Source organism: Trichechus manatus, unplaced genomic scaffold (genome assembly GCF_000243295.1).
Source record: "Trichechus manatus latirostris isolate Lorelei unplaced genomic scaffold, TriManLat1.0 scaffold00077, whole genome shotgun sequence".
Classification (NCBI taxonomy): domain Eukaryota; kingdom Metazoa; phylum Chordata; class Mammalia; order Sirenia; family Trichechidae; genus Trichechus; species Trichechus manatus.
The window spans coordinates 12,856,098-12,881,876 of NW_004444013.1; the positions used below are offsets into that span (position 1 = coordinate 12,856,098).

Below are 25,779 nucleotides of genomic sequence, written 5' to 3' on the forward strand. Positions count from 1 at the left end.
CTTAAAATTCTCTATCTTTGGTTTTGGCAAGTTTGATTACAGTATGTCTGGGTGACTTTCTTTTGGGATCTACCTTATGTGGGGTTCGATGAGCATCTTGGATAAATAGCCTGTCATCTTTCATGATATCAGGGAAGTTTTCTGCCAACAAATCTTCAACAATTCTCTCTGTATTTTCTGTTATGCCCCCCTGTTCTGGTACTCCAGTCACTTGTAGGTTATTTCTCTTCATAGAGTCTCACATAATTCTTAGGGTTTCTTCATTTTGTTAAATCCTTTTATCTGATTTTTCCTCATATAAGTTGGTGTCAAATGCTTTATCTTCTATCTCACTAATTCTGACTTCCATTGCCTCAGTTCTGCTCTTATGACTTTCTATTGAGTTGTCTAATTCTGAAATTTTATTGTTAGTCTTCTGGATTTCTGATTGCTGTCTCTCTATGGATTCTTGCAGTCTGTTAAATGTGTCATTATGCTCTTCTCTAATCTTTTCAATTTCCTCTATTGCGTGTTCTGCATTTTTTTTCATTTCCTGCCTAATCTCTTGAAGAGTTCTGTATATTAATCTTTTGTATTCTGCCTCCGGTAATTCCAAGAAATTTTCCTCCTCTGGAAAATTTCTAGATTCTTTATTTTGGGAGCTTGCTGAAGCCATCATGGATTGCCTCTTCATGTGATTTGATATTGACTGTTGTCTCTGAGCCATCAATAAGTTATTATATTTATTTTATGTTTGCTTACTGTATCCTAGCTTCTTGTTTTGATCTGATATGCCCAAATAGGCTGCTTGTGTGAGCTAGTTTGATTATTGGCACCTCTGAAGCTCTAATGTCCTGTCACCAGGTGGTTAGATCTGTTACTAGGTATGTGAGCTTAGTAGTCTGCCCACTCCTCCTGTATGGATTCAGCTTAGGTGCCCAGGTAGATAGCCACCAAATGTGTGGTGCAGGCTCTCATCTACAGTCCTAAACAGGCATGGGTGATTGGTGTAGGCACAGGCATCTGGCTGCAGCAGGGGGACACATTCTGAGCAAGGCAGGGGGCTGACGGCCTCCCCCTAGTGTCCAGGAAGAAGGCGTGTCCCTGTTCCCTAGAGCACATAGGTGGGTGGGTTTTGCAGCTGGACTATGTTCACCCAATGCTGTTGGCTGTAAGGACTGGGGGGCACCTCTTATTCCTGGACCCCTATTGCAGGTGGTTAGGAGGCGTGGGTGGAGCCACCAGTCCTCAGGCCCCTGATGTGGGTAGGTGAAGACCCTGCTTAAAGGGCAGAGCAGTGTCAAATGTCACGAACCTGCCACTTCACAGCTTAAACAACTGAAGTTAGACTTCAGGTATATACCCTGTTGCACTGCAGTAATGACAGCCTACACTGTTGAAATATGCCCACACAAGGCTCTGCAGGGGGAAAGGCACTCAAAGTCCATGGACCTCTTATGCCTGTGCCTAGGCAAACAAGCTGTGCCTACCCTGTGTTGCTGGCTTAGGGGAGCCAGCAGTTTATTTTTTCCCCTGTTTGTTAATTTGTTCACTCTCCAAGGCCGGGAGAATGGCTCAGGACGTGTGACAGATCCTATTTCTGGCCCAGGGGACTTGGCAATTGCTGAAGCTGGTCTGGGACCCAGTGCAGAGCAGGGAGTGAGGAGGTAAATGGGAGAGAGGTTTTTCCCTAAGGGGGATGTTTCTGCTCTGCACAGTAGGCCGGACGCAAATACTTATCTTTTGCCGATCAAGGGCTGCTTCTCAGTGGTTCTGGGTGGCTGAGTAGACTCTCTGCCACTGGGTTTTTCCTGGTGCAGAATACGCCTTCCGAGCACCACTGCTTGCCTGCCTCACTACTCACCCATGAGCTGATCAGGCCTGAAGAGCTCAGGCTCTCGCTGGGTCAGGTCTGGCAACTCCTCGCTGCCACTCAGTCCGGTTCCTCAACTTTGCTTTTGATATTCAGGGCTTCTAGACTGTCATATATAATTGATTCACTTGTTTTTTCAGGTCTTTGTTGTAAGAGTGTCCACTGGAAGCATCTGACTACTCTGCCATCTTGGCCCCCCCTCCAAAAAAAGAGAATGTTGACAGATCGTGATAAATGTAACTAATGTCACCGAACGATCTGTGTAGAAATTGTCAAATGGAAACCTAACTTGCTGTGTAAACTTTCACCAAAAACTCAATATTATTAAAAAAATAAAATTTCCGTAACATAAAAAAAAATTATAGTAACCCTCATATGTATGAAGTGTTTGCTCATTATTTTTAAACAGCTCAAATTATTGGAATTTCGGAACTGACCAGAAAAGTGACTTCTTATCGAGTCTCCCAGGCAGCTCTTTGCATCTCTGATCTGAGGGGAGCACCCCAACCACCCTCTCAGCTGCTGCTTCTCTCCTTTCTGCCATTCCCAGGTCCCCCACCCCACCCCCATGTGAATGTGGCCCATTCGGAGTACAGGGTCAGGCTGGCACCCATCTCCTCTGCTGATTCACCGCTGACTCTCAGAGCTCACAGGCAGGAGGCTTCTCACTAGCTGGAAAGGGACAGCTTAATGTGTGCCTGCGGGGCATGACTTGACCCATGTATTGGCATTCTGGGACTGCCATAACAAATTACCAGCGTGGGTGGCTTAAAACAACAGAAATGTGTCATCTCGTAGTTCTGCAGCCTAGTGGTCTGAAGGGCCATGCTCCCTTAGAAGGCTCTAGGGAAGGATACTTCCTTGTCTCTCCTGCCTTCCAGTAGCTTATAGATGCATCTTCACACAGCTGTCCTTCTTCTGTCTGTCTTTCTATGTCTCTCCTCCTTTTTTTTTTAAAATAGGGATATTTTAATTTATTTTTTCATTGAACCTGCTTTTTCAAAAGTTCTGATTTCCAAACCTACCTGCCTCTCCTAAATCTGAATTCTATGCAGATTCTGTAGAACATAGAAGTTGAGGTCTGTAAAGGAACTTAGATATCTAACTACTCATTTTATTCTGCAACTTCACATGGCTTCATCTAATACATTGGCACCCAATAACAACAAGAAATACATAGGCAACTTTGATTCGCCTAAGCCATTGCAAAGGAACTCTGGTGGCATAACTGTTAAAGTGCTGGGCCGCTAACTGAAAGACTGGTGGTTAGAACCTACTCAGTGGCTCCAAGGGAGAAAAGACCTGGTGATCTGCTCCTGTGAAGATTACAGCCTACTCTGACACACATACGGGGTCGCCATGAGTCAGAGTTGACTTGACGGCGGCTGTTTTTGTTTTGTTTTGTCTTTACTCATGGCTTGTCCAGTGTTGAGTCTTGGAGTTTCCCAACCTGGGAGGCACCAGAGCCCAGAGCTGCTGAGAATGGCCGAACCATTTACACTCTTACATGCAGGATGGAAGGAGCCCTCGTGACTCAATGGTTAACGGCTGGGCTGCTAACCAAAAGGTTGGCAGTTTGAACCCATCCAGCGGCTCCTTAGGAGAAAGGCCTGGTGATCTGCTTTCGTAAAGATTACAGCCTAGAAAACTCTATGGGGTAGTTCTACTCTATCACTTGGGGTTGCTATGAGTCGGAATAAACTTGATGGCACTCAACAAAAAGCCATTGCAAGTTGGTGGCAGAGCCACAACCAGACACAGGTCTCTGGAGTCATGGTTCATTAAACCAGGGCACCTCTCTGCAGCATTTGACACTGATGGCCCATTCCTTGAGATCCTCTTCTTGTCTTTGGTGACTCCACCTTCTCTGGGCTCTTCTGTAATTTCCCTGTCAGTGCTCCTTCTCAGTCTCCCCATTGGCTCAGGTTTTCCAACTTGTCCTTAAATAAAGATGTTTCCCAGGTTTTTTTCCTTGACACTCTCCTGGTCTTAGGCAGTTCCATCCATTGTTGTGGCTACTCAGCCAATCCATCTTACCGAGGGTCTCCCATGCCCTCGCTGGCCCTCTATTTCACCAAACATTATGTCCCCCTCCAGTTATAGATCCCTCCTGAAGACGTGTCCAAAGAAAGAGAGTTGGACAATGTTCTGTTGTGATTCATAAGGTTTTCATAGACTGATTTTCAGAAGTACGTCACCAGGCCTTTCTTCCTAGTCTATCTTAGTCTGAAGGCTCTGCTGAAACCTGTCCACCATGGGTGACCCTGCTGATATTTGAAATACTGATAGCATAGCCTCCAGCATCACAGCAACAAGCAAGCTGCAACAGTATGAAAAACTGACAGGTGGGTGGCGCTATTATATAAAAACCTGCATATCTTCGTCTCTCCCAGGAACCCAGTGACTTTTATGGATTTCACCCCTAATCACTAGACCATGCCCCTCCTTCCCTCTGCTGGACCCCCGTTACCTTCTACTAGGAAAAAAAGCCCTGTCCAGCCCCCGGAGAAGCGAGAAAGGGAGGGATGGAGAGAGGGTGCTGACTTCTAAAACTGTGTCCAGAGGCAAATGGAGCAGATAACTAAAAATAACCAGAAATGACGCTCTCCTGATCCTGAAAGCCAAGGGGCTTACTTTAACCACTGGCAAAACTGCAGCCATCACCTCCTCTCCCATCCCAATTGCTGTGCTCACTTTAAGCAAATGAAACAAGACTTTGCATGTCTATAGCTTTTAGGTGGCATTGAGTGTCCCTGAGCGAGCACATCTGCTAATGTAAGCAGAGGTGTAAATATTCCCGGAGCTGGCAGAGGCTGGGGACCAGGACAGTGTGGGTCGCTGGGGCGCTGGCCAAGTTCTCCCTTGGGAGCCATTTATTAGAGGCGAGGAGGTGGCACATTGCTCAGCTGCTCGCTGAGGCCTGGCCCAGGGAAGGTGCAGCAGACGCCCCAGCTCGTGGTCCAGGAGAGCAAGGTGGTCTGGAGTGGGGTGGAGGGGGGGTGCCCAGTCTTCTGCATCTCAGAGAGCTGTGGGGTGGATTGGGGATGGGGAGGATGCAGCAATCTAGACCACAAAATCTGTAAACCCATGGCATTGGTATCAGTCTCCTGGTTTCCAAGCCCTGGCTTCTGGCCAGCTCCCACTGATCTCTGTGCAGGGTGCCTGCTGCCTCCCAGGCCCACAGCCAACACCCTCTCTCTCATAGGCGTGGAGGGCGGCGGGGGTGGGGGGGTGCGGAGAGGCAGCAGGAGTCTTTTAGGGAGCCCTGGTCTGGGCCACACCCAGAGGTGCCCAGAAAGACGAATCCTCTTCTGGGCTTTCTTGCCCCTCCCAGCCCCCTCCAGCCGTGCTCTTAGTCTAGGGAATGAAAACCCGCTGCTGTTGAGTCAATTCTAACTCATGGCGACCCCATGTGTGTTAGAGTAGAACTATGCTTCACAGGGTTTTCAGTGGCTGATTTTTTGGGAGTAGATCGCCAGGCCTTTTTTCTGAGGCACCTCTGGTAGGACTCAGACTGCCAATATTTTGGTGACTAGTCGTATTTGTTAACTGTTTGCACCACCCAGCGCCTCCACGAAAACTCTATGGATTGGGGTCAACATGAGTCCTGCTGACTGGAAGGCAGCATGTGACTCACAAGTGTTTGTCTCTGAGGGCCTGTCTCCTCCTGGGGGGACCGAGACGGTCACGACGGAACAGCACCTTCATGAAGTGGTGGCTGCCAGGAGAGAGCTCAGCATCTCGGGCTGCCCAGCACAGCACAGCCATCTCTCCCCATTAGCATAGATTCCGAGAGGGAGATGGGTTTATCACTATTTTAAAACTGTAAACCTTGGGGTGGGTATCAGCCAGTCGGATCAAGGAAGGACACACCAGTGACTCACCCAGTGGCAGGTGCTGGGATTCTAGCACATGATCCCAGATGCAGACAGTTCCCTCCCCGCCCCACCCCAAGCAGGAGCTCCCCTCTGGCCGAGTAAGCCCTCTGCTACTTAAGCGTCCCTAAGGAGGGAGGCAGAAGTGACTCTTCCCTGTGCCGACAGAGTTTTGGGGAAGCCAGGGAGGACACTGCAGGCAGGCCCTGGGTAGGCAGGGAGGCCTCGGGTGAGTGTCCTTGGGGAAACGCATTGGTGCTAACGCTAGACATTGGACTGAGTTCCTATGATGCTTCGGCCCTAGGAGTTGGGGGTGGGGAACTGCAAGCAGCCCATGTCGGGGTCGACTGAGGGCACTGGGGTGGGCAGGCTGGCATACAATGGCAGGTCTTCGGGTGGAACCCTTATGACTGGGGAAGCCGACTGATCCACTGAAGGGGTCTTCCTGCTGCTTGCCTGCCCCTCAGAAGTACTGCCTGTTATGGATTGAGGTGTGTCTCCCCAAAATACATATTTAATCCTGGACCTTATACCTGTAAATGGAGCCCTGGGTGGTGCAAACAGTTAATTGCTCAGCTGCTCACCAAAAGGCTGGCTGTTTGAGTACACTCAGAGGTGTCTCGGAAGAAAGGCCTGGCGATCTATTTCCAAAAGATCACAACCACTGAGAACCCTATGGTGCACAGTTCTATTCTGACATACACGGGGTCACCATGAGTCGGGGTCGACTCGATGGCAACTGTTTCTTCCTTTTTTAAATTTTCTGAAGTCAATCACCAGGCCTTTCTTCCTAGTCTTAGTCTGAAACCTGTTCAGCATCATAGCAACATGAAAGTCTCCATTGACAGGCGGGTGGTTGCTGCACATGAGATGCACTGGCTGGGAATCAACCCGGGGTCTCCTGCATCGAAGGCAAGAACTCTACTACTGAACTGCCACTGCCCTCCAATATGAGGGTACAAGAACACGTAAAGTAAAAGGACCCGGCCCGGCCCAGGCACTCAGCCGAGCCCACAAATGGTCTCCATTCTCCAGAGAGCTTCCTTGAGTGGCTGAAAGAAGGAGAGACCTGAGCCAAGCGCCTCTACCCCTAGCAGACACGACTGTCCTAAATGCTGAGCTGGCTGTCTCTCTGGGCCCATGACTGCTATCTTTCTTTTTTCCTATTTTTTTAAATTGTTGTTGAAAACATATACAGCAAAACACACACCTATTCAACAGTGTCTATGCATACAATTCAGTGACTGATTGCATTCTTCAAGTTGTGCAACTGTTCTCACCCTTGTCTTCGGAGCTGTTCCTCCCCCGTTAACGAACTCACTGTCCCTGAAGCCTCCTATCTGACCTTTCAAGTTGCTATTGTCCATGACTGCTTTCTTGCAGTGTTAAAAGGTGGCGAGTCACAGGGAATTTAAGGGCCGGACAGCCACTGCCACCAGATTTATATGGCCCAACCTCCTCATTTAACAGACGAGGACCTGGGACCCCAGGGTGTAAGGTCTGGCTCACGGATGACAGAGGTAGGTAGTGCCACCTGCAGATGTCTGACAGTCACCCACCAGGCAGGACAATGGCACCTGGGAGAATTCCGAGGAAGAATCTGGGCTGCAGCATCATTGTAAATTGTAGGATGTACATGTTTGCAAATATATTAGCATTTTTTTTTTTTTATTTAGAAAAGAGTACAGCAATTGTAAAATAATTTTTTTATCCTTTAATCCATAGGTAAGTGGAGAAAGTGTTAAGACTGTGCTGGAAGGTGAGGTAAACTCAAAGTTGTTGGGCGCTGCTGAGTTGCTTTCGTCTCATAGTGACCCCATGTGACAGAGTAGAATTGCTCCACAAGGTTTCCTAGGCTGTAATCTTTGTGGAAGCAGATTGCCAGGTCTTTCTCCTGCAGATCGGCTAGTGGGTTCAAACCACCCTTTTGGTTAGCAGCTGAGCTCTTAACGGTTGTGCCACCAGGGCTCATTAAAACTTGTAGTCAGATAAATATATTTGAGCTTGAAAGCAGCAAGTTAATCATGACGTTTCCACCTCCTGTGACCCGGCCCATCTCCCTGCAGGAGAGTGAACAGGATGGAAGGTGACATGTGACCCTGGTCTGACCTTCCCCAAGCACAGCGCACACCTGCAGCCCTGGGCCTTGTCCCCTTCTCTCTGGTGCTCAGCCTTCCTCCTACTGCTGCACATGGCCTGGGCTGCCCTCCCAGAGCCCAGGTACCCCAAAGCGCTCTTTCCATGGCAGGTGTGCATCTTCAGCGACAATGCCAGCAGCCCCTGGCATTCCCAACGAACGACTGAGCCTCACAGTGAACAAGGCCCAAGCCCAAGGAGGACAGGTGTGCTCTGCGACTTGACAGGTTGTTGATTTCGTCTCATAGCAACCCCACGTGTTACAGAGTAGAACTGCCCCACAGGGTTTTCTAGGCTGTAATCTACGGGAACTATCACCAAGCCTTTCTGCCACTGAGCAGCTGGGTGAGTTTGAACTGCCAACCTTTTTGTTAGCAGCTGAGTGCTTAACCATTGTGCAACCAGGCCTCCTTGCTCACACAGGCAGCAAGTGGGAATTAATATAAACAGAGACGGGATACTCCATTTGAAGAGGAACCTTATCCCCACCATCTACATGGAGACCCAGCATTGCTGTGAGGGATGGTGAGGCAGTAGGAAGGAGCTTCCCAGGGTGCATTTCTCAGAACCCTCTTTAACTGAAGGGCTTTCTTGAGGGCTCCCTCTCTGAAAAGCTTGTCTCAAAAAGGCATCCCAGAGCGTCATTTCACAAGATGGTGGTGAGGGTGTCTAACAATCTACTTCATATGCACTTGGCCTTGTGAGAACAAGTTCCTTACTCCTTTGAAGAACAGCTCTGTCACTGTGCTGCGGGCGGGTGCAAACTGATTCCCGGGCTGCCCTCGCTGGATCTTTGACTGAAGATCTTTGTCTGATCTTTGTCTTTCCATGTCCCCATCCCAGGCAAGGACCAGGCACTAAATATATCAGGGATAGCCAAAGTAAGAGACACCAAGGGGTCCCCCTTGAGGGAGACAAGAGGCAGCAGAACCCCCCCGCCCCGACCGCTCTGCTCCTCTCCAAATCACCCCGCCTTTTGTCTCCTTGAGAAAAAAAGCTGGGCTGGGACAAAGTACCTCAATTACAACTGTACATTAATCCATTAAGGAAATAATTTAAGACAGCGGGAAGAAACACCAATGCTCTCGCTTTAGAAAACAGCATCCCAGTCTGCACAGGGAAGAGGCACAGGGCCTGGTGCCTGCCTCCCAGGGAGATCCATGCTGTGTCGAGGTGTCCTTGGACAAACTTGGGGTGGTAGTGAAGAGAGGCAACTGGTCCCAGGGGATGGCCAGCCCGCATCCGTCCGCCTTACAGAACTTGGGGAGCGGTGGGTCAGGCCACTGCATGCCTGTTCAGTAGGGCAGGACGTACAAGAGGCATTTCTTGGCCTTTTCAGGTGAAAGGAACAAATTCTCCAACTTAAAGAGGGAGAATTCAGCAAGGGGATGCACTCTCAGAAGCAGCTGCCAACCTAGTACCGCATTTAAGTAACACTTTAACCAAAAAATGGTGTGGCAAGAACACAAATAAGAGTAAGTTCATCTATCTCCACCCTATTACAAGGTCAACCATTCTGACCAACCAAATCCCACAGCTTCAGGAGGTCCAAGAGGCCTAATGGGCTTCCTTCTACCCACCCTATGAAGTTCAGGTTCTCATGATCTTTCAGATAGGGCAGAGGGTTCTAGTAGATGGTACCACACACGAAGGAGGGAACTCCGTTTTGAATGGAAACCTGTATACAAGATTTTAGTCTGCCTTCAGAAGCCTCATGTTCTGCTATAATATTCTAAGTAGAATTACGATGAGTTTAAATATGGTACAAATTAAATGTATGGCCTGTGAGTTGGCAATAAATCAATGGAAAAACCCAGAATAACAGCACAGATTTAATTTCTTAATGCAGTAATAAAATGCTAACAGTAGCGGACTTTCAATCAGATTTGGGAAGGAAGGTAAGCACACTTACCTGGGCTTAGACACACACACACACTTATTCTCTGACACACAGATACTGACACACACACCCTCAGACACACACACTCTGAGACACACACCCACTCACACATACTCTCAGACACACACACACACACTCAGACACACATCCTCAGACACCACCCCCACTCTCAGATATATACACATTCACTCTTACTCTAGCAACACAGTTTCCCCTAAAAAGGAAATGTGAAAAGAAATACATGTAAGTTACAACTCAGTAACGGATATAACAGAGTGTAGGGCCCAACGAATCAAAACAGTCCCTTTCAATGCTGAGCTTTAGGAAGCTTTAATTTTTCCAAATTAAAGACTTCCCTAGTCAGATGCTGGGGAAGGACAAGAAGAGCTGGCCACACCTCAAAACCCATCGATTTTTTTTGTTGTTCACAAATCCAAAGGATGAAAAGGTCCACTGTGGGCCTAAGAGTGTGATGACCTGGAAAAAAAACTAAAATAGACACCAGAAAAACCTGTCTACTGGGCACACAACTGTCATGTATTTTCAGTAAGTTACTCTAACCAAAAAACCCATTGCTGTAGAGTCAAATCCAACTCACAGTGACCCTATAGGACAGAGTGAAACCACCCCATAGGGTTTCCAAGGAGTGGCTGGTATTTTCAGACTGCCAACCTTTTGGCTAGCAGCCTTAGCTCTTAACCACTATGCCACCAGGGCTCCAAGTTACTCTCCTACACACCCAAAATTCCACATAAAACACTCTTCCCAAATGGCAGACCCATGGCTTGAGTGCACTTGAAGTATGCTGACAGAGGAGTCCCTGGGTGGCACAAATGGTTAAGTGCTTGACTACTAACCAAAAAGTTGGTGGTTTGAATCTACCCAGAGGTGCCTTGGAAGAAAGGCCTGACGATCTGCTTCTGAAAGGTCACAATCACTGAAAACCCTATGGAGCGCAGCTCTACTGACCCACATGGGGTCACCACGAGTTGGAACAGACTCGACCACAAGGGTTTTGTTATTGTTGTTAAGCTTGCTTGTAAAATAATATATTTGGATCTTGAGCTGTGCTAGTCACAAATGTCTCAGACATTTCAGACCAGTGGTGCAGTCATTCCCCCTACAAGAAGTCAAATCCACACAGCTCTGGGGCAGGGAACAAAGAGAATGCACCAGTCAGGGCTGAGAACTTCCTTATGCCATTCTGGCCGTTACCAAGACCAGGAGCACACAGCTGAGATTCTTCTCCCAGCCCTGACTGTCCTGTTTGCTTTGCTGAGCTGTGGCCCCATCAGCATTTCCAGTCTTTTCTACATGTGGCCCACTGCCGCTGTTGAGAACAAGAACGTACTCCATCTTCTCTCCTCTCCGCTCCAAACGGCTCTGACTAGGAAGCAGCCACAGCACTTGCTCCCTGGCAGAGGCTGTGGTGGGGCTCCCGGGAGCCTGCTTGCTGGAGGTGGGGGGGGGGATAGTGAGGGTGAAAAGGTAGGGTTCATGTCCTCATCCTGGCCAGGCTCCCCTGGGGTCCCTGATGGGGTGCCCAGGGGGGAGACGAGAAGTCAGGGTTCACATCCTCATCATGCCAGGCTCCCCTGGGAACGGGACCTCCTGTGGGTCTAGGGGGAGGCCATGGGATCCCTGCTGTCTCAGACCTGGTGGTGATGGGCGTGGCCACGGATTGGCTGTTTGACTTGTGTGACTCCTAATGGCCACAGAAATATTGCTTGATTTGGGAGTGGCACCTCTCCCAGCCCCACCAGCTCTAAGACAGACTCATGCAGTCTCTACTCACTGTTCTTAGTATGAAAGACTCAGAAGGGCAGGGACAAAATGTAGCCACACACAATGAGGGGCGTGAACTTGACTTGGTGGTTTTGACCTTGCTCCCACCCAGCTTTGTACTCAGACACCAGGGCTGAATAAAAACCATCTGTTTACGCCCAGGAGTTTCTGTTTGAACGTTTATTGGGTGCCCCCTGCAGGCCAGGCCCTGAGCAGGGAGCCCATGGTACACATGATCACAGTCGACCTCACAACAGCCCTGTGAGGTAGGATCGTTCCTATTGTTCACCCAGAACCTGGGGCCCTAGTGTTCCTCGTCACACCCAGAACCTGGAGTCCCTAGGTCACACAGCTTGTTGGAGGGCTGTAGGACCGGACGGAATTCAGTCCTCTTTGACTACATATTTAAGCGTTTTAGAAAATACAAAAGATTTGGTCCCAATTCACACTAGTCCATGAAGTTGCCGGGCTTTTGTCCCATCTCCCCCTCCATCCTCTGTGACCCCATAATCTTTGTTGAAGTTTGGAAAAATAGAATTAAAAAAAAAAAAAATCAATATTGGTGTATAGTTTGGAGTCCAGAAAATTGTACATGTGTGTTCTGTGTGGTTCAGCCGGCGTCCCCCTTCATCTAAGTTTCCGGCAGATGGTAGGACGCCCACCATCAACCACGTCAGTGGCTCCCACTCCCCCCCTCCTTCCCCATCTCAGCCACAAGGTCTCAGGCCTGCAGGTGATGCAGATACTGACCCACAGCAGAGGAGGTACCCGTGGCCATCCTCACTGTGGTCAGTCAGAAAACACACATGAATCCCTTTCCTTATTCTCAACAAGCACTCTTGGCTCTCTCTCACCGAGGAGACAGGTTGAATCGGACTGAGACAAGAAAAGCTCGCAAGAGGACAAGCAGCTGGCGCAGCTCCCTGTGCTCACCTACCTGCCCGGCTCTGCCGGGGGCCACCCACGGGAGACGGGGACCACAGGCTATTAGAGACCATCTTTTCTAGCCGCTTCATCATGAAGTTGAGGAAACGGAAGCCAAAAGGGAAGAGTGAATTCCAAATATCTTCTAGGACTACCAATTCCAAAGATGAAAGCACATACCTTTTGACTATAAGAAACCCGGCAAAGTAGATTTGATTCCCCAAATCACAAGTGTAAAGTTAACAAGCAGACACTGAAATTAATATTTTAACACAAAACATGAAATGCACTTCTCTCTTTGGTTGTCAGGAAACCCTTGCATTGGGCTCCACATCTCCATTGTGGATTCTTTCGACTTTTCCCCCCATTAACACTCCCTCTGACCAATGTGCCACCAAAGAACTAGTGTCCAATGCCTTGCTCTAGAGAGACAGTGAGAGAGAGAACTCTTCAGGTCCTACGCCACAAGACTCTGGCCTGGTCAGGGCTGTGTTCTGCTAAGGCTCTTCTGGAAAAGAAATAACCTGACAGGGCTCAGCAGCCCCTCTGTGAATCAGAGGACACTGCTGTGAATCACATTCTGTCAGATCCAGGACAGACACGCTAGAGATTCTACTTTAAAGGAAAGCCCAGTCTGCTCCTCCTTACACCTCTGCCTAACAAAATGCTTCCTGTTGCTGCCATAAGCAGCTCTTTTCTTCCTTGGCTGGGCACACACTTGCATTTAGGATTTCATTGGAAAACCAGCCACTTTATAAGCCGGCTCCAGAAATACGGATTGAACTTAAAAGCCAGGACTGCTTAATGTCAGGTTGTGAGAAACATTTTCAGTTCCTCTTTCTCTTTCACAAGCTACTCCGTGAACACTACCAAGACACACACACAAAACCTGTTGCCATCGAGTCGATTCCAACTCATAGCAACCCTACAGGACAAAGCAGAGCTGCCCCACAGGGTTTCCAAGGAGCAGCTGGTGGATCTGAACTGCTGAACTTTTGGTTAGCACCCAAGCTCTTAACCACTTTGCCACCAGGATCCAAAGGATGACCTGAAAACAAGCGCCTCTGACCCTCGCTTCTGTTCAAAAGCCTGGGGAAGTGAAGAGGCAGGGGCAAGCACAGCATTTTGCTTTTTCACCTATATCCTTAGCTTCCACTATTCCAAAGAGTTGATAGCCTTCATGCCATCAACTCCACTGTAATTCCCGCACGGATATACCCTTTCTGTGTCTTGGTTTGGAATGCAGAGCTTGAGGTATCTGAGGTTGTTTTAATTCTGTAAAAATGAAAAGGGAAGCTAGGCAAGTACTAAAACTTGTAACCACAATCTCTCTCTCACCACTTTGCTGAACAGATTTTGTAAGAGTAAAATACAAAAGGCACATAAACACCTGGGGAAGCAGGTGTTCCCAGCCCACTTCTCTCTCGGGCTTCCAGCTCTGTCCACCATCCTGACCTATCGGAGGAGCCCCCGACAGGCAGGGGACCTCAGGTAAAGGAGACAGTTCAGCTACCCATCAAATTTTAACTCTGTGCTTTCTCTTGACAGAGGAGTAGCTACAAACATTCCTTAAAAAAAAAAAAAAAAAAAAAACCAGACAATTCATTGAACAGGAAGATTAAAGAAAAAGAACAGATCATTTAATTATACAAACAAGACCACTTCCTTCCCTCCAGGTCTTCCTAGACATCCTTTCTGGTTCGCCTGCTGTCAGAAGGGAAGGCTTTTCATATCACAGATCTCCTCTTTCTTGCAGTACGCACATGGAAAGCAAGATCAGAGGCAAAATCAAGGTCCACCATGGAAGAAATCCCAGGATCATCCAACTTGGAAAGAATTTAATTAACAAAACAGAATGGGGAAGAATGGTCCAGGTGGCGGTCCACAGAGAGAGGGCTCTCCTCCAGCCTCTGGCTGCCCCGCACACTGGCCAGCCCCATGTGAGGGCCTCAGACCCATCAGAGCAGAACCCGCCTCACCAACCAGACCGTGCTGTGCAACGCCACACTGTCTGTCCGTCCACTCACCAGTATATACATATATAAAACCCAAACAACTTCAGTTTGTTATGACGTGGCTTTTAGCTCTCCTAGGCTGGCTTGGCACATGAATGCATGCAAAGCAAGAAGGGTTCAAGGACTTCACCAAACAGTTAATTTTGGCAAAAAGAGAAGAAGAAAAAAAAAACCAAAAAACCCAAATATCCCAAAAAGCTAAAATTCATAAGCAGAATTAAAAGCCACTGAAGTGAAAACAATGTATTTTCTCAACAGTATGGAATTAGACTACAGCTACGATCTGTTTTTAAGTCTCTGCCACCCTCTCCCCCAACTCAGGTCAAAGTTTGCAGCAGCACAACACCAAGTCCTCTCTCAAGTCGGTGTTCTCTGCTTCCGGGGTCAGAATTCATAGGTCAGGCTCAGTCTGTCCGAAGGATCATGGGAGGATGCTCGCTGTCCTCATCCAGCCGCAGGGCGCCTGTCTCTTCCTCCAGACAGGCGCCACCTGCTGCACCCAGGTCATCTGTGTAGGCTGCAAAGAGACCACAAGGTCACACGCAAAGGCCTGGGGACACAGGACACACATTCCAGCGACAAAACACCTGGGGCTGGCTTTGGAACATCCCTGCGTGTCCATGATTGCACACCATGTTGAGGCATTCTGAATTTTAATCTTTCTTCTGACTGACAAGGGGCCCCGGTGGCACAACGGTTAAGTGCTCAGCTGCTAACCAAAAGGTTGGAAGTTCAAACCCACCAGCTGCTCCTTGAGAGAAAAGACCTGGGGATCTGCTCCCGTAAAGATTACAGCGTAGGAAACCCTATGGGGCAGTCCTACTCTGTTACATGGCGTCGCTATGAGTCAGAATTGACTAGACGGCAATAGGTTTGGCTTTTTTGGTTGTTGCTGTTCTAAGGTTTTTGCAGCTTAGGCAGCTCAAGATGATATTTATGTCAAAAAGATGCCTGCGCAGTAAGTAGGGGCTGGTTACCACGCTCAGCTGCTAACCGAAAAGCTGGAGGTTCAAGTCCACCCAGAGGTGCTTTGAAAGAAAAACCTGACAATCTACTTCTGAAAAATCAGCCACTGTACACCCTGTGAGACACAGTTCTACTCTGACACACATGGAGCCACCGTGAGTCAGAGTTGACACCATGGCAACAGGTGGTAAACGGGCAGGCTACAAGTTCTCTTTAATGAACAAGGAGAATGACTGTAACTCTCACACCGGTGACAGCTGCTTGATATTGATGCTATGAGACATTCAGCCCTTTGTTTACATGAAAGGGCTGCTTTACAGCGGTGGTGAGCAAGCACTGGCTCAGGCGTGAGCAAAACTACACGGTCTTTAACCTGAGTTTGACCTGATGGCTTGGAGAAAGCTAGCTCATTTGGGAGGAGAAATGTCACAGCCTAAATCACCCACATCTATCCACGTGGGCGCTGGCGAGCTTCCACAGCAGGACATCAGCTCTAAAGGTGTGCACTGCGCCTGCCCTGCTTACCGCCACAGCCACCCCCATAACCCAGAGGGGACCTGGCACCAAGCAGGTGCTCGATACACATCTGCTAGGTGATTAGGCAGCTGGGAGGGGAAAGACCAAAGACAAAAATACTTCGCAGGCACAGAATTTTGGATAATATTTTAGCAGAGATGTGGCAAGCCTTGGGATAATTAATTGGTACCCAAATGACCCTGACTTGCAATTATTTTTTCTTTAAAAACGAAGAAAATGAATTCTGCCTTGAGACACCTTGGAAATACTCATTTATAAAGCCTGCCTAGGTTCTGAGAACTCCCATGTCCCTTTCCCAGCCACTCTGATAAGGAGATTTGGTTAAAAGCACGAAGTCTAAAAAGTAAAAGAGGCAGGCCACTGGCGTGATTTACCTTCCAGGTGAGTGTCACATCCCTTACCAGGTCTCGTCGGGGACGGAGGCACATAAGTACCTTTTGCTACGGCTGTGCTATATGGCTGGGTGACTAAGGGGCAGTCATGGGATGCAGAGTCTAAGATCTCATTGGCTGTCTCCATGCTGCCATCCAACCTGGAAAAGGCAGAGGAAGATAAACACCAGACTCAGCGTTTGTGGCAAGGACAGACCCAGGGACAAGATTCACGGCAGCAGGGCCTCAAGGTGCCACAGCCACAGGACGCAAGTCAGCCCAGGCAGGGCACTCAGGGTGCTCACCACCCTAGGATGGCTTCAACATCATCCTGTGTGTCTGCTCACTCAGAGTTCTACATGGAAGGTCTAACTCAAGGTATAGCTAACGTGACCACCCTACTTCATCTTTATTTAATTTTAAAACTAGTTTCTTTTTACCTCATTTTTTAACTAAAGAGAATTTGCTATGAAAAGAAATCTCCCCCAGTTTCACCTCAATTATAAAAGAATTACTGTACTGTTGTCAGGACTTCTGAATAAAAAAAGAAACTGTAAAACAGAACATCCAACTGTGCTCCTTCCCAGTTGCCCAGCACTGATTAAACCAGGAGGCTTCCTCTTTCCAGTGAGAACATGTGCCTCTCAGGGAGAGCTGACCCTCGAGAGTGTGCGCTAGGCTGTGCTGACACTGCTGTGCCCTTTCCTCAAGCTGGGTCTCAGGAAGAGGGCCTGGGCCTCCTCTCTCTCTCATCCCTGCCCCAGCCACTAGACCAGGCCCTGGGCTGATAAGGGTGGGGAGAACAGCGGTCGGCATCTTCTGGAGCACCATCAGGCAGAATCAACTCTTTCTGGGAAAGCGAAGCTCAGGAGCCCCCCAGGCCAGCCACACTGGCAGTCCCCTCCCGAGTCACTGGGTCCCAAGGAAATGAACAGGCACGGAGGTACCCGGGCTGAGGACGAGACAGGCCGCACAGAGAGGTAAGGCTGGGGCCGCACAGACTCACTTGTGCTGCTTCATGAGGGTGCACTCGCCCCCTTCCTGGGGGTCCAGGTTGTACATGTACAAGTACCCGTCGGATGCGCCCACCAGCAGTCGGGGAATCTTCTGAATTCTAGTGAGGATAGAAAGCAAATTCCAGGACCACAGCATCCACAAAAAGTACCTGATTAAACCAGCAGCCTCGCTTTGGCATGGCTAGGGAAGAAACCCCACCCCAATGAGCCTCAGGTTTAGTTTCCAGAGTTCCACATTTATGAGCTACGGATAAGATGGCAACGATCACACATTCAATACTATGTAAGACTTGGACCAGCAAGGCCGAGGATGTGCTCGGTGTGAATAAACACTGATCCTGTGGGAGGAGGCTGGGGCAAGACCAGCTTCATGGTTTCTCTGCTTGCTAAGGGTAGACAGATATTTTCCTGTAACGTTTCAGCTATGCTAGGTCTGACAGAAAGGACAGATGATGTTTATAAGGTTCATGGAATCGCGAAGTTGTGCTGAATTGGAAAGGTGGTCTTTTCCTTGGCCAATCCCAGTGAATTCATTAGACCCCACCCATGTGCATCCTAAGCCTGCATCCTGGCGCTAGAACAGGGCCTTGGAACGTGTGAGATGGCTGCTTTTGTCAGCCAAAAATGGTTCAATATTGGCAACCTCACACAGTTTGACTTCATGACTGTTTTTCATTAACACCAAATACTTTCCATAAAAACTGAGAGAAAGACGTTGTGGAATTGAGCAGAACACCATAGAGGAAGCCTTCGCATGTGATCACTGCACAGGTGTGTTTGCTGGTTCTTTCCCTCCATGTAGCCCCACGTTCCATCCAAGTTCTCTTGTGTCAGGAGACACTCCAGGGGTCCCACACACTCCTCTCTGGTATCCTGTAGCAACCACTGTGACACGACCTCTCTGACGAGACAGTCACAGCGCAATGGGCCAGGGAGGTCAGCACCGTGCTCTACTCACGTGGCAAGCGAGCAGATGTTCTTGTGGCCACAGAAGGGCAGGCGGACGGTGGCGAAGGCTCTGCCCTGGTTGAACATCTCTGTGACTTGTGAGGGCAAGTAGCTGGTGGAGGCCATGAGTACTTTCCCAAAGTAGCCAGTCCAGGTCGTGGGCTCCTCCTGGGGTCTGCAAGAAGGACACCTGCTCAGACAACAAAGCTACATGCCTTATGACAAAAAGCACCCATGGTCCCTCCCACAAAGACAAGGGTCAACCCTGACACCTGAAGAAGAGATCACCTACATGCCATGAAAAGAAGGGCTGAAGGAAACACACAGAGTCCCCTAGGCCCTGAGGCCACGCTCGTGAGCACACCCTCCTGGGAGGTGAGGGAGAAACCCTCTCAGATCTCAGAACCAGGCAAGGCCACGCTCCCTAGGGGCCAGGCTCATGGCAAATGACTGTTGTTGCTGGGTGCCATCGAGTCAATTTCAACTCATAGCGACCCCAGGTGACAGAGTAGAACTGCCCACAGGTTTCCTAGGCTACAATCTTTACAGGAGCAGACCACCAGGTCTTTTATCCCATGGAGCCGCTGGTGGGTTTAAACGGCCAACCTTTAGGTTAGTAGCCAAGTGCTTAACCACTGTGCCACCAGGGCTCCTTGGCAAGTGATTAGGCTCCCCCTTTACAGCAAATGATGAGGACGTTAGAGCCAAATTGATAAGCCCCTCTAGATCTTTCTAACAGCAAGTCTCCAAAATCTGTAGTGTATTTTATGAGTACCAATCTTAGTCAAGCTGTTACTTTCCTATAGCCCCTTCTGTAGTTGTTATTCACCTTGTGTATATTTTCTAAGTTATCCTAAATGCTTCCTGGAATAAGAGAGAGTATAAATAAACAATACTGATCCCAGTGGGACCGTCATTTTAAAATTTAAGAAAAGAACCCCCTTCACCACACATATTCATTACTGTAATGCATAATTTAAATCAGCTGCTTTAAAAATGAAAACAGCCTCATCTCTTGGCTTACATACAGGCAGGTTAAAGGAGACACGGTATTCATGCCAATGGCAGGCTCATCAAAAATACTTCTGTTTATAAGAAAAGTGTCAAGAGGCAGGCATTTGTACCGACCAGAAGATATCTCTCTTCACCCTTAAGTGGTTCAACTTTCTCCCCATCCTTCTCTCGAGCAGACTTCCCACATTCAAGCATCATTTTAAAGGAGGAAAATCCATTTTACTGTTGAGCCTAGATTTGGTGGCACTTATTCTTTATTGACAGGAGCCCTGGTGGCACAAAGGTTAAGCACTCAGTTGCTAATTGAAAGGTTGTTGGTTCCAACCCACCAGTGGCTCTGCTGCAGAAAGACCTGGTGATCTGCTCCTGTAAAGATTACAGCCTAGACAACCCTATGGAGCAGTTCTACTCTGTCACATGGGGTCGCCATGGTAGAAAACTGACTTGACGGTACCTAACAACATTCGTTACTGGCAGTGTCAAAAAACAGGACCACTGAGCAGCAATCTAAGATACTCCACTGGTCTCACCTCGTCTGGAGCAAGGGAGAATGAAAAAAACAAAAGACACAAGGGAAAGATTAGAACAAAAGACAAATGGACCACAAGTAGTACAGCTTCCACCAGACTGAGTCCAGCATAACTAGATGGTGCCCAGCTACCACCACCAACTGCTTTGACAGGGATCACAATAGAGGGTCCCAGACAGAACTGGAGAAAAATGTAGAACAAAATTCTCACACACACACACACACACACACACACACAGAAAAAAAGACTAGACTTATTGGTCTGACAGAGACTGGAGAAATCCCGAGAGTATGGCCCTCAGATACCATTTTAGCTGAGCTCAGTAATGAAGTCACTCCTGAGGTTCAACGTTCAGCCAAAGATTAGACAGGCCCATAAAGCAAAATAAGACTAAATGGGCACACCAGCCCAGGGGCAAGGATTAGAAGGCAGGAGGGGACAGGAAAGCTGGTAAATAGGGAACCCAAGACTGAGAAGGGGAGAGTGTTGACATGTCACAGTGTTGGCAACCGAAGTCACAAAACAATATGTGTACTAATTTTTAACGAGACGCTACTTTGTTCTGTAAACCCTCATCTAAAGTACAACTGAAAAAAAAAAAAAAAAAAAAAAAAAACGGGTTTAAAAGAAACCAGGACCGCGTCTGTACTTATGTTCTCTTCCAGGCAGTATACATTGGGAGAAGTGGTTTTGCTTTTCAGTGAATGTCTCTTTGCCACTTACTTTTCCTTCACAGTTTCGAGTTTGAAGATGTGCACAGTCTCCGTGTTGCTGGACGCGGAGAGGAACATGCCGTCCATGCTGAAGGCCAGTGAGCAGATGCTGACACACCTGGGGACAGGGTGCAAGGCACAGGTCTTGTTACGCTGTCACCAGGAACACTGGTTAGGGGACAAGTGGCACTTCACCAGGGTTTATAACTAAAGTGACAGAGAGGACAAGTCTCCGTAGCAGGCCGACTTAGGTCTACTGATATCCATCTCACTCCTGTTCAGCCAGCTTCTCAGAAAAAATATTGAGAGAGGAAAATGTCTGAAAGTTAATACTAAGTACAAGTAATTCTTTAATATCTCCATCAACAGTCTATTTTTCTATGCAATTCCAAATAAGAAATAGAATCAAGACTTCATTAAACCATTCTTAGCTCAGTTAGGGTGGACTTACAGTCCTAAAGTTAGTAAGGGGAAATTCAGTGATTTAAATTATAGTGATTCTTTTATTTTACTGTGGTAGAATATATATAACAAAACATTTGCCATTTTAACCATTTTTATATGCACAACTTCAGTGGCATTAATTACATTTGTATTATGCAACCATCACTGCTATCCTTTTCTAAATTTTTCCATCACCCCGAACAAAAACTCTGTACCCCTTAAGCAATTACTCCCCATTCCCCCTCCCCCCAACCCCTGGTAACCACTAATAATTCTTGGTCTCTATGCATTTGCCTCCTCTAGATATTTCATATATGTGGGATCATATATTTGCCCTTTTGCATCTGACTTATTTCACTCAGCATTATGTTCTCAAGGTTCATTCATGTTGTAGCATAAATCAGAACTTCATTTCTCTTTATGGTTACAGCAATTCTTAACATGCAAGAGGATAAGCCAGTGACCTTGATAATGTTTACAAATAAAGCAAAACTTTGAACATGCTAAATCTCTATGGTACATTTTAACAATCTATGTAAAAATCCCAGAGCCATTAAGTAAACTGGAAATTTCTGCCTAGAAACACAAGGCACATTCTACCCTGCTGTGGTAAGTGGTTCTATTCAATTCCATGAGTATTCACTGAGTGCTCCCAGTGCACCTGAGGTTGCACCAGAGCCCTGGAGACGAAATCAGAGAGCTTGGCTCCCCCTCGCGACAGCGCGATCAGATGTGTGTGTGTGGGGTGGGGGTGTGGATGTTATCCACAAGCCATGGAGCACTAAAGGGGAATGTGGAGGATGTGATAGGGCACACAGCACAGGGACTCAGCCAGTGACCATCAGGGAAAGGCCTCCCTGACGGGGACACTCAGATCAGAGGCTTCCAGAAGTTGGCCAGCCCAGGAAGAGAGAGGCACAGAGGGAGGCACAGTGTGGCTGGACTGGGGAGAGCAGGGACAGTGGCGCAGAGATGGGCTTGGACATGGATGGGCCCAGCCCTGGGGCCGGGCTTCACATAACACAAGGGTGCTGGGAACTACGTAAATGGGATGTGACCTGATTATCTTTACATCTTCCAGGAAGAGCTCAGGTTAGATCACGAGAATGGACTGAAGAGGCCAAAAGCAGAGCACAGGCGAGCCCAGGCTACCCCAGCAACTGGACAGTGATTTAGGAGGGGTGGCAGTGGGGACTGGAAGAAGCGGAGGACTTGGATGGGGGACTCACACCTGGTCCCTAAGTGGTCCCTCAGGCCAGGCACCGGGGAGGTGGGCAGGGGCGACACTGACCAAGATAAGGAACATGGGGCATGAGGAGCAGAGGGGGTGTACTGTGACCTGGCTGAGGTTGAAGTGTCTGATATCCAGTGTGCAGGAGACATACAGGAAAATGGTAGGAGAGAAGCCAGGGCTGAATACACAGACGTGGGTGTCACAGGCACAGATACAGACGTCCCTGTGCAGGAAGGGTGTGGAAGTTCATAGGGTGCACAAGCAGAGACTGCAGGGCAGACACTAGACATAAGAGGAAAAAACTGAGCAGGAGCAGCAAAAGAAGGGAAAAAACCAGAAATATGTCAGGTAAGGAAAATCCAGGGAAAAAAGCCAAAGAAACAAAGGCAGGCGGGCACTGGAAGGGGCTGTGGAGTGTTTGGCTTTGGTTCTGAAGACGGAAGATGCATTTGCTGTATTTGTAGGATCGAACCCACAGAGGGGAGAGGGAAATGAGAGACAGTATGAGGTCCCCAGAGAAGCTTGGGGGTGGGGTGCGGGGTGGGGAATCTAACAGCTACCATCTACTGAACACTGCCTATGTGCCAAGCAGCACCATCACCTCCTCATTTCAGATGGAACATGAGACTCCGCAAGGTTGAGTGATGCTGACCAAGGCCACACAGCTGCAAGTGGCAGCCAGGATTTGAGCTGGGGCACTGGGGCAACCCCTCCCTCATTCTGCTAGTCAACACAGCAGAGGGGCCAGGATTAATCAGGAGCAGCCAAGGAAGGGAGTGCTAAGTACGGACACATTTTAGTATGGATGGTAGAAAGTTGAGAGAACTCCCAACTGTGTTTTTTTTAAAAGAAAGAGCCAAGGCCATGTGCTGGGGGTGAGTGGGGAGATGGAGGAGCTGGTTACAGGTTCTCAAGAGTGGAGAATGAGGAAAGGTGCACGCTTACCAGGCTAACGTGGGGTCACTACCGTGCAACACCAGAGCCAGCTGAGGCCTCAGCAATGGTACCAGGTGCCTGGTTCTGCAGGTCTGTCCACACTCCAGGCTACTGGTCATCACTCTACATCCAGGTAGGATCACAGACAGATGAACGCCCAGTTTGCGTTTATAAAAATGTTCCTTTACCTTCCATGACGAAGACTCCTTAATCTCAACTGACCATTGAGGGAGGCTGAAGTGCTTGTATATTTACCTGGAATTTCCTCATTGTTCTCTGAAGTTTCCCCTCGCCTGGTTATAGATAATACAGAACTGAAATCCAAATATAACCTCCAGAACTAATCTTGAAGATTTACATACTCTACCTCTTAACTCCTCTCCGGAACTCAAAGAGTTTCTGTCCCTCTGGAATGGAAAACACCCTGATCACGGTCCCCTGTAACAGGGGAAAAAAAAAGCACTTTAGCTAAGTAAAAATAGACTTTTTACATTTCTTTCATATGGGACAATAAATGAAACATGCAGTACATTTTTCAGCTCCACACTGGCCAGTGAGGGAGTTCTTGAGGCCCTCTCCTCTGCTCAGTCTCGTGGCATGCCTTCTGCACACCCCTTCACACTTCTGCCACTTGCACACCAGAACATTCCCCCTGCCTCTATTGTTTACTTCCGTGTTTTCTTTAAATCAACCTACTTTAACTTACTACTAATTCTAAACACTAATAGCCATGAATTCAAAAGTAGAATATAACAGTTCTATTTCTCTAAGTTATTTAACACTTAAGCTATTAAAGATAAAAAAAAAAAAAACCATTTAACTACGTGCTACCTGTTAGGAAGCACCGTTGTTCTTGTTAGCTGCTGTCGAGTTGACTCTGACTGAAGATGACCCATGTATTACAAACTAGAACTGTTCCATAGGTTTTCCTGGCTGTAATCTTTGTTTTTTTTTAAAGGACCATTAAGCTACAGGACTCTTACTGGATGTTTTTTCTTTAGTGAAAATATATACAACAAAACATACACCACTTCAACAATTTCTATATGTACAATTCAGTGATGTTGGTTACTGTCTTAGGCTGGGTTCTCTAGAGAAGCAAAACCAGTAAAGCATATAAGTACATATATAGAGAGATTTATATCAAGGAAATGGCTCATGAGATTGTAGAGGCTAGAACGTCCGAAGTTTGTGGGTCAGGATAGAGGCCTCTCCTGATTCACGTAGCCGCAGGGGAGGGCGAACCCAAGATCAGCAGATCAGAAAGCAGGGCTCTTGTTCATAGGCTGTGAAGACTGACGAATCCTAAGATTGGCAGGCAAGACGGCAGGTAAGCTGCTAGCTGAAGTCCCAAGAACTGGAGGTCAGATGAACAGAGCCAGCTGCAGGATCCAGAGCAAGCAAAAGCCCACAAGCCTTGCTAGAATGTCAACTCATATTCAATGCAGGCCGCATGCCCAAGGAAACTCCCTTTCAACTGACTGGCTACTCACAGCAGATTCCACCATGGAGGTGATCCCATATCACATCTTATCATGGAAGTGATCACATCATACGACTGCCATACCACTGAGAACCACAGCCCAGCCCAGGTGACACACAACCTTTCTCAACAAACTATTTCACCGTCATTAACACAAACTCACTGCCCGCCTAAGCTTCTCATCTATCCTCTTGAGTTGCTGTTGTCAATATGATCACGTATTTGGCCGCAGTCTTAATGGAAGCCGATCACCTTTTTTTTGTAAGACCTCTATTAAGAAAGCTTTGACTGTCTAAGACAAAAAGCAAATATGAATAAATGGTTAAACAGCATTCCTTCTGCATCAAAACCAGTTCTTTTGAAGATGCTGATTTCCCCACCATTCCCCTGCCTCCAACCTCCAAACTAATAGGGATCTGTGGAGAGGGGAGACAGGGTGTAACAAGAAAGAATACATAAGAGAAGAAACAAAACTGAACAGGGTGATCAACTTCTGAATATTAAAGAATACTAGATCGAGCTACAGTATTAAAGTAACAGAATGGCAAACCTTCCAACAGTAGCATTTGACACTGATGGGCAAGCAGGACTTACTCAACTTCAATTTTAAACCATACAGATTTTAGAAGGTTCAAACAACTAAATATAAAAATAAATAAATACAAAGAAATTAACAAATAAAACGAAATTTTTTCTTCAGAGACTGGAGTGATTTTTAGCATAACAACAAAAAAGAAACTATAAAAAAGAACAGATGAGAAACTCTAATGACATAAAGCCTGAAAACTTCTGACCACTAAAAAGCAGGAAACAGAATTTCTAGAAATGTATAAAAGGCCCACACAAATATTTTTCGTTGAGGATGTCTGACATGTTTATAAACAATCTAAATGTAGAACACCCAGGAACCGTGTAAGTACGTTCTGGTGAACTCATACAGTGGGGTACTGCACAGCCGTTGAAGTCAGGCTGGAGATGAATGGTGGTTATCTGAGGAAATGGTGTTTAAGGCAGGCCTTCGAACTGATTCGAAATGGGTCAGTCATGGCTGTCGTAAACAAGGACTGCTTATGCACTGCGTGGCAACCAAATCTGCTGCC

The 25,779-nt window shown here is 47.7% G+C and overlaps 1 protein-coding gene across 2 annotated transcripts in view; it reads right to left on the bottom strand.

Annotated features, from left to right (window-relative positions):
• Positions 1–12,401: 12,401 nt before the first annotated feature.
• The window catches only part of WIPI2 (WD repeat domain, phosphoinositide interacting 2), a 55,041-nt gene continuing 41,663 nt past the window's right edge, over positions 12,402–25,779 (bottom strand). Inside the window, exons 7-12 of one of the 2 annotated variants that reach the window (XM_004380835.2) lie at positions 23,564–23,634; positions 20,593–20,700; positions 18,336–18,500; positions 17,368–17,475; positions 16,392–16,522; positions 12,402–15,004 (exon numbers count right to left, since the gene is read on the bottom strand). In XM_004380835.2, coding sequence (XP_004380892.1) covers positions 14,892–15,004; positions 16,392–16,522; positions 17,368–17,475; positions 18,336–18,500; positions 20,593–20,700; positions 23,564–23,634 — 696 coding nt within the window. In that variant the 3' untranslated portion in view covers positions 12,402–14,891. Of the gene's footprint in view, positions 15,005–16,364; positions 16,523–17,367; positions 17,476–18,335; positions 18,501–20,592; positions 20,701–23,563; positions 23,635–25,779 lie in introns of both variants that reach the window. The other variant, XM_023735369.1, reaches the window with a different exon arrangement.